Here is a 9029-nt window from a genome sequence, read left to right as displayed (position 1 = left end):
CACCCGAGATCAGCCTCGCCCCCGCAGCCCCCTAAGCCCGAGGCAGGTACGTTGGTGGGCCGTGCGGCCCTGAGATGACTCAGTCACGCCCATCACTGGGAGCCTGGCGCAAGGGGGCCGCGGTGGCGCCCCTCCCGCCGCGGTGCCCGCCGCCCACCTGCTCGGCAGAGCCGCCTTTCCCCTCCGGCACGCCCGGCCGCGTCATCGCCCAGGCGAGCACGTCCTGGGCTATTTATAGACAGAGGGGCGGGCGGAGGGAGGGAGAGGCGGGCTGCGGGGGTGCCAGGGCAACGGCGTGAAGCCAGCAGGCGTGAAGCCTGCTCCTCCGGATAGGCACCCATCAGGTTCTGCCTTCCAGCCCCCGACCCCCACATCGAGGTGGGTCGGGTGGGACCAGTCCCTGGGTCGCCAACCACGCTTTCTTTGGTCCCTTTCATCCAGGAATGATGGGGGTGGGGGGGCAGCGGAGGAGCAGGAGGAGGGTGACTCCCCTTCCTAGGATCCTTGATGGTGGGATTGGATAAAAGGGTCACAGACCCAGTGGAAAGGCTTATAAAGAGGGGAACTTACACAAATAGACACCTACTATGTCTGGGAAACTGTGCCAGGGACTTTATTTTATTCTATCCTCTTAAGGACCCAGTGAGGAAAGAGGTGGTGTCCCCTTTTCACAGATGATGAAACTGAGGCCTAGAGATATTAGGTGGCTTGCCCATGGTCATACAGATTATCCAGCCCAAACTTGTCCCTTTTTTACACAGAGCAGCTGAGGCCCAGAGCAGACTCATAACTTGCCCAAGGTGACCCAGCAAATTAATGGTCAAGCTGGTTTCAGAAATTCTCTCTCTTGCTTCCCAGTTCAACTCTTCCCCAACTTGACCTTGGGTTCCTCAGGGCCTTAAACCAGTAAGATGGAAACAAAGACCCCTGGAGATGCTGGAGGGGCTCCAGGGATCAAGACCTCACCCCCTGGAGACAGTCAGAGACTTCCAGCCAAACCTTCTGAACACCCACTTGTGTCTGTACCAGCCAGCAGCTGGCCTGGACCCCCGCCTCCCCCCAGCTCATTTGCTGCACTGCTGAACACAGCAGCTTTTTCGGGTGGCTGAACCACCCAACAGCAGGCTCACAGCCTGGGGGCCGGGAACAGCTGGTGCCCCCGCTGTGGCCGCGGCCCTCCTCTGTGTCCTCTCTGGTGGTGGCAGGAGTAGCAACACCACTGCCCTGGGGTGGAGGATGCTCAGCAACCTCCTGGTGGTGCCCACCCACCATTTGGCTGTTGTCTGTGGCCTCTGTTCCCCCTCCTCAGCCTGAGCTTAACCTGGGTACCCTGAGAGATTAAGGTTATCTAGGTTTAGGAGAGATGCAAAAAGGGGGGAAGTCTGGGGGCCAGAAACAAGAGGCCTAAAAGGGCAGAAAGATGGAAACCAGAGGTGGAGGCAGGGAGATGTAGACAGAGTAAGGCCCCCCCCATCTTACTAGCACTACTGCCTTTGGCTCCTTCGGCCTTCCCCCCCTTCCCCACCTCCTTAACATCCACAGGACGTTGGGGGCACCTGCTGAAGAGTGCGAGGAAGACAGGGCAAACCTCCCGCCTCAGCTCTCCCTGTGCTTTGGGGAACCAGCCCAGGTGGTTCATCTGTTCATCTCAGAGAAAGCACCAAGGACCTTAGCCTTTGTCCAGGTGCAGCAGCTGTACTTGTACCTCTCAGGTGCGGCCCACTCTGAGTCACCCCCCTTCACCCATGCACATCTGAAGGAATCAAAGGTGGGTGCTGGTGTTCAAGCCAAGCTTGGATTCTGGGGGGCCCTCCAGGCTTCAGTTTCCTTCTCCAGAAATGGAGTTGGACTTGCTCAGAGAGTCTTTACCTGGGGCCATGAACTCCTTTAAAGGGTATGCAAAATTATATGATGGGACCAGTTGCAAGCTCTTGAGAGAACGGACATGTCTTTTTTTTTTTTTTGGCTGTGTTGGGTATTTGTTGCTGCGTGCCAGTTTTCTCTAGTTGTGGTGCATGGGTTTCTCATTGCAGTGGCTTCTCTTGCTGCAGAGCACAGTCCCTAGAGTGTGAAGGCTTCAGTAGTTGCGGCATGTGGGCTCAGTAATTGTGGCTCATGGACTTCATTGCTCCGCAGCATGAAGAATCTTCCTGAACCAGGGATCAAACCTGTGTCCCCTGCATTGGCAGGTAGATTCTTAACCACGGACCATGACTTAGGTCCCAAATGGACATGTCATTTCATTAGAAGTTCTCAAGGCTCCAGGACTGGAAGAGATCCAGTGATTACTTTAGGGGGTCTGTCTGCTGAAGGGGCCATCCTAGGCACTGCCTGGAAAGGGGTTAGAGGCCGGTGGTGGAAAGAGGTAACCTTAGGCCTGGAGGGAGCTTCAGAAAGAAGTGATTAAATGCAAGCCTTCCCAAGAGATAGGCTCCTACAACTTAGTTCTTCCCTCCCCCTCCCTTCAGCCCCTCACCAAAGTGAGGCAGTTTCCTATATCTTCAGTGACCTGTGGTCTGGCTTTCCTGGTGGCTCAGATAGTAAAGAATCTGCCTGCAATGCCGAAGATCCGGGTTCATTCCCTGGGTTGGGAAGACCCTGGAGAAGGAAATGGCAAGCCACTCCAGTATTCTTGCCTGAAGAATCCCATGGACAGAGGTGCCTGGCAGGCTACAGTCCATGGGGTTGCAGTCAGACACGACTGTATGACTACCACTTAACTTCATTTCTGTGACCTGTGAGAGAATAGCACCATCTCCTGGTCCGTGATGGCAACCCTTTTCTGTGCCGGCAGCTCAGGAGCCCCAGTGAAGGTTCTAACTGTCCTTCCTATCATCTCTCTACTGTCTGGAGGAAGTGGAGGTGGGTGGCCTTCCATGCCCTTCCTCCTCTGGTCCAGGCATGGGAAGGTGTCTCATGCTCCAAGCAGCTTGGTGAAAGCCCTTCTTCCAGGCCACAGCTTCCTCATTTGGAATGATAGGCTTAGAGCAGGCCCTGTGGATACTCTATGCACAGGCAAGCCCAAATCAGTGTCCTCTCAGCCCAGGTTCTGATGCACATGGGTGGTGGTGGTGGTTGTCTGGATTGTTCTGTCTGCACCTCCCTGCCTTGGGTTACCCATCTCCCCACCTGTCCAGACTGGATAAGGAGACTACAGGCAGAGATGGGGACAGGTCTGCTGCCCTCAAGATCACTTAGCCAAATGCAGATGGGCACACCTGCCCATTACACACCCTGAAGATCCCTTACCTAGCCTTCGCATTACTCCAAAACACTTCCTCCTGAAGACAGGCGGAAGGCAGGGATGTAACCAGGAGGGGCACATCATAGCTGTTCCCCTTTCCTTCCCACTTCTCACTGGAGCTGACACTTCTGTATTTAATTGGTTGACTGATCCCTTCCACCTGGACACCAGTCCCTCAAACTGTCACCCACTCAATGTACTCAAGTCAGCTCTTCAGGCATTCTCCACTGTGACTGGATCCTTCTGACCATCAGACGTCTCTTGCCCAGTCTTCCAAAGCTTGAGGCCTGGGAACCAAGCCAGGTTATTCATCTCACTCTCCCCATCCCTAATGATGCAACACTAATTCAGGCTGAACAGGTGACTCCAACATGTGGCTTAACCTCTTTTCTCATCTGAAAATGGAGAAGCAAATACCCTACTTTAGAATGTTAGAGAATCAATGCAAGTCAATGTAAATGTCTTAGTACTTGGCTCATAGAGCAGATACTTTATTACTACCATATAACAGGGAAGATAAAACCTTCTTCTCATTTGTAAAGAGTATAAAGTTAACCCAGAATGGCTTTGACAAGTGTGTGTTATATGCCTTTATTCCAACGCTTGCCAAGAAAGTCTTTTTTTTTCTTTGGACCCCTTTTAATGGTTATAAAGCAAAAAACAAAACAGGAAACAGTACTGATAAGGACAGGAAAGAAAAAAAGGTTTAAAAATTAAAAATAGGGATGCTCAAAATGATAGCTTCAATTCTATCTCAATAAGGCTGTCTAAAGAGCTCAGACAGCAGTCAGCAGTTCAGGTTCAGATCACCCTTTCTGGACCGGTGGTGGTTCAGCAGACTGCAACTTTGAACCTCAGTGCAGTTGAGGAGCACAAGCATATTATTTTCTGTCGTTTTTAATGGGACAACTCACAACTGAATACCAACCAAAAACCAACATCCGAGACCGTATCTGAGGTGCCACTCATACTCTGCTGTAAAGGGCAGTTTTGAGGCACAATATCCAAAGCTTGGGTATAAGTCATTCCGTCCTGCCCTTCAAAGTAGGCCCCCACACACCATGGATAGAGGGGGCATGAGCCTGACCAGAGGCTAGGAGTCAAGGAGGCAACAAAGCAGGAACCCAGGGAAGGGTCTGTATCCCAGTCCTCAGTTCTGGTCCTATAAACAGTGAAGACCCCACTGAAGACTTTGGAAGCAGAGAGGTAGGCAGATAAAGGCTTGTCTTTTATTGAATGAGTGATCTATGCAATTGCCGAGGCCACTATGTACAGAGAAGAGGGGGAGAACTTTATTTCTTGGTCTCTTCCTCCTTGGACAAAGTCTTGATGATTTCCTCCTTCTTGGCCTGGAGCCGCTCTTCCCGGCGCTTTCGGGCTTCCTTGGTCTTAGACCTGCGGGCCTCAGCCTGGTCCCTGGAAAAGAGAAGATGGGTGAGCTGCTGGAGACACCAAAAGCTGATTCAACTAACCAACAGCCCCACACTATCCCAACACTGATGGTGGGTGGTGTGCGGGTGTGTACAGGACAAGCAGTATGTATCTCTAACACAATAGCTGTATTCTGGATAGACTGCATGGAAGCCAAGACTAGACATTAGCATATCTTTAACGTCTCAGAACTTACGCTAGAAGCTTCTTGCGAGCCTTGTCTGCCTTCAGCTTGTGGATATGTTCCATGAGAATCCGCTTGTTTTTGAACACGTTACCCTTCACCTTCAGGTACAGGCTGTGATACCTGTAGGGTACAAGGGTTATCAGAGGTTCTGGTCAGCAATGGCATCAATAGAAGTAGGTCTGTGATCTGCTCTTCTACACAAGGCCCCTAAGCATGTAGAGTTCCTGTCCTCTCCCCTCTTGGTGCAGAGAATTCTTTCCCTCATCCAAGACTTTCTGCACAATTAGGAGATAAAAGAGTTCACCTGGCAGATATTGGGCTACCCTGATGGTATATGCAGGGAGGATAGAATGGAAGAACTTTCCTAACAAAAGTGTAAGACACATGGCTCTCTGCCCAAGGCCAATGAGATAGAGCTTGCATCTGTGCAAAGAACAAGCCATCAAAGCAGCAATGGATCTTGGTGAGCCTGAGAGAAGGTACTTACATGTGGCGGTCAATCTTCTTAGATTCACGGTATCGTCTGAGCAGCCGGCGCAGAATTCTCATCCTCCTCATCCAGGTTACCTTCTCGGGCATTCGAGCATTGGCAGTACCCTTTCGCTTACCTAGGAGGAAGAAGAGTCAGGCTCACCATAGTGCATCTGGGTTACTAGAGCCAGCTGATTAGTCGCAACAAGAGCCACTAACTTCTACAACACTCTATAGTCCACTGAGTCATGTACCAAGAGTTGTACCTCATCTTAAGTAGTGTTATTTCCATTTTACAGATGATCCCAAGTATTAAACTTCTTTCATTTACTCAATTTTCAAGGGAGCAGAAACAAGGCAATTATCCCTCATTCACTTCAGGCAGAATGTGAACACTCCAGGGCATGCACTGAGGCATGCCTCAGGTGAGGCAGCCTGCACCAGTTAAGCTGGAAGATCTTAAAAAGGCGGTGTGACCTTCATCTCCCCAGATCATGCTGACCTTACAAAGCGATGTTAGGATTTATAGGACAACATTCCTCAAGTATCCCGTAGGATCCTTGGCAAGGTACAGGTGCTCAAGAAATGAGACCTCTTTCTACCAAAACCATCAATTCCCACACCAGTGCCAACTTTCTGATTTGCAGACAGAAAAACACACCAAGCATCACGGACTAAGAAAAGGGTTCAAAGTAAGTCAGAATGGGGAAAGATTCTGAATCTATCCCAGTCTAGATTTAATCATCTATCTTTCCCCCAAGTCTTGGAATAAACAGAACGCACTTACCTATACCCATATGCCTGCCCTTCCGGCGAGCCAAGGTGTTTTTCCGGCATCGAGCCCGGGAATGGACAGTCACAGGCTTCCGGATGATCAGCCCATCTTTGATCAGCTTCCGGATCTGCTGGCCTGGGAAATCACAATATACCTGGTCAGTCAGGTGGGTCCTAGTCCCACCAGTCATAACTCAAGAGTCCGAACAGGACATGACAGAGGCATGGCTCACATCCCTGGTTTTCAAAAATGGTGCAAACTGGGGACCTTCTATTTCTTTCCTAAAAAAAAAAAACAACCAACAAAACTTCTATCCTTTTAGATGTCTAATAGCACTCAAATATACGTATTTGGGGATATGTGATCAAAATAATATACAGATATAGCCTAGTCCTTCAGATTCTGTCTCACCTATTAGCTACCAGTCTGAAATAAGGATTTTCTGAGCACATATTACAATACCACAAACCCAAACAAAAAGAATTTCCCTGATACTGACAAAGATTCCTGCTAAACTTTCATCAGCTCCTGAAGCTTCTCACAGGCCAATCTGTACACTTCCTTAAAGAATCCTGTTAGGTCAGTTCAGCCAGAAACCCCCTAACCCCTAACCTGTTTCCTCTTAGTATTTTTATTTAAAAAAATATTTATTTTACTGCAGTTGATTTAATGTTGTGTTAATTTCTGCTGTATAGCACAGTGACTATTGTACATATATATACACACACACGTATTTTCATATTCTTTTCCATTATAGTTTATCATCCTCTTGGTAACTTTTTCATCCACTGACCCCCTTCACCACACTCCTTTGCTATAAATTCCTACTTGCCCACTCTATATTCTGCTTTGAACATCCCAATTCATCACTTCATTTCCTCGGTCATCTCTACCCCCTGCCCCCACCCCAGTCCTTGTACTCTCTCCAAAAATTCCTCACATAGCTATAAAACAGAACATCCACTCTAGCGATATTTATTAATGTAACACTGAGTGGCTGCCATCAACATCCATCCTGCCATTCTGGAAAAGGTCAGGAAGAGAACCTCTGGCAATCCATATTTTCATGACTCCTCCATTTGATGAGACCCCCCCCCCCCCCCCCCCGCCTCAGACTGTAAGCTAGCCTATGTTAACAGTCAACATAATTGTGTCACCTTTCATTGCACAAAGGATGAGAAATGGAGAGGGTAAAGAAGGAACGCAGACCCCAAGAACTCACGGGAGTTGGCATTGGCGATTTCATTAGTCTCATTGGGGTCCAACCAGACCTTCTTTTTGCCACAGCGAAGGACGCTGGAGGCAAGCCTCTTCTGAAGCCTGAGCATACTGTGACCAACAGAAAACACTATCAGGTCCTGGAAATCATACCTGGGCAAGACTGAGCATCCCCAACACAACCTGCCCACCCCACGGTAGATAACGTCTGTGGGTCTGTTTTCCCCTCTGGAAAATAAAATTAACGGATAAAACTGGAATGAAGAGGGGGCTTACGCCCTTTCTGGTACCCAGCATGAAAAATAAAGTGTTTAACATGAAGAATCTGTGGCCAGTGGACTGTTTCCTGGGCTCGTTTGCTAGTCCAGTCTAGTCTTTTGTTTCCTGGGCTTGTTTGCCTTTTATCTCAGCAATAAACTAGCTTTAAAAGTTTTCTTAATGATGGGTCTACGGGGCAGAAGGCATCAAAATGCTAGGATTGCCTCACTTTTGGCAGGCAGAGGCTTGAGGCCTATTCGCGGCCTGCCCTACGTCGTATGGAAGCAGAGATGGGCTCGGAATAACAGACTGACCCAGCGAGTTAAGGGGGCCACAGCCCAATCCCCGCCGCCGCCTTTCCTCTGCCCCAGTGGGTCGCCTCAGACACGTGCAGGGCGCGTAGCCAGCCCTCCCCCGGCCTAGAGTTCCCGGGACGTCCCCCTACCCACCTTCCCTCGAGGCCGGGCGCTAGTGTGCTCCGGCTACCCCAAGCCCCAGGACCAGTCGCTTCAGGGAGGCCTCCGCCCTGTCTTTTCCTGTAATGGGCCGCAGTACCGAGCCCCGCAAAGTAAAAATCAACCAGGAGCAGAGACCCGAGAGCGCTTACCTCATGGCCGCGGCCGCAGCGGCGAAAGGAAAGAACTTGCCCTCGCTAGGCTCCTCCCATTATCTGCGAAGGGGAGAGTCCATCCCCCGTTCCGCTTTCGCCCGTATTCCCGTCCGGTCCTTTCATATTCCGCCACCCTATTCTTACTTATATATTCTGAAAAGACCCAGAGTAATAGAAGTCTAACATCAGGAGTCGGTTTTAAACTTTAAAACATGGAAAGTATCCCCCTTCGGTATGCCAAAGTGGCATAGTCCGACTTCCTATTAGGCATGCGCAGCGAGGGTACCCGATGACGTGGGTAGTGGAAGCCGGAAGTCAGCTAGATTGCGCAGGCGGGATAAAGGGGCTTTGCTAGAGTGGCCTACTCCTCCCAGGTGTAGAGGGTTCTGTGGAAGGATGTTTTATTAATTGGGGGGCGGGGGGGGGGGGGCGGAATGAAGCAAGAGAGAATGAGCTCAGATACCAGACAAAAGCAACCTTTTATTCACTCTCTCAGTAATTGGGGAACCCTGGAGTGCAGGACATTAGCTTTTGAGCCACTGTGGTCCTTAATTATTTAGCGCCTCCATTTCCTCCTCTGTATAGTGTACCTAGTTATGATATCTAATTTGCAAAAGAAGGCGTTAAGAAAAGCTCCATGATGGCAGGAACCAGTCCTGGGTTTGGCTCATACAGCTTTGCACATAAGTAAGCACTTGAGAAATAGCAAGTGAGTGGAAGAATAGTTGGAAAGTCTTTTAAAAAAATCAAACGACAGGACCTCTCATAGTTCTTTCTTCTTGCTTTGGAGAACCGAAGGCTTTTGGTTAAGAGGCCAAGGAGAACATTGCAGGGT

At 49.9% G+C, this 9029-nt stretch overlaps 1 protein-coding gene across 1 annotated transcript; it reads right to left on the bottom strand.

The window, feature by feature from the left end:
* Positions 1 to 4459: 4459 nt before the first annotated feature.
* Positions 4460 to 8309, bottom strand: RPL19 (ribosomal protein L19). Its single transcript, XM_061143893.1, has 6 exons — positions 8192 to 8309; positions 7331 to 7437; positions 6121 to 6243; positions 5350 to 5470; positions 4872 to 4982; positions 4460 to 4660 (listed from the first exon to the last, which is right to left on the bottom strand). The coding sequence occupies exons 1-6, from the start codon at positions 8194 to 8196 to the stop codon at positions 4537 to 4539; spliced, it is 591 nt and encodes a 196-aa protein (XP_060999876.1). The 5' UTR covers positions 8197 to 8309; the 3' UTR covers positions 4460 to 4536.
* Positions 8310 to 9029: the final 720 nt, after the last annotated feature.

Source organism: Dama dama, chromosome 5, assembly GCF_033118175.1.
Source record: "Dama dama isolate Ldn47 chromosome 5, ASM3311817v1, whole genome shotgun sequence".
Classification (NCBI taxonomy): Eukaryota; Metazoa; Chordata; class Mammalia; order Artiodactyla; family Cervidae; genus Dama; species Dama dama.
This window is presented reverse-complemented; position numbering and strand designations above follow the sequence as displayed.

Coding starts and splice junctions, on each gene's coding strand:
- RPL19 (XM_061143893.1), bottom strand. Junction 6,244..7,330: donor AATCGCCAATGCCAACTCCC/GTGAGTTCTTGG, acceptor GTGATTTCCCAG/GCCAGCAGATCCGGAAGCTG. Junction 5,471..6,120: donor GGGCAGGCATATGGGTATAG/GTAAGTGCGTTC, acceptor TCTTCCTCCTAG/GTAAGCGAAAGGGTACTGCC.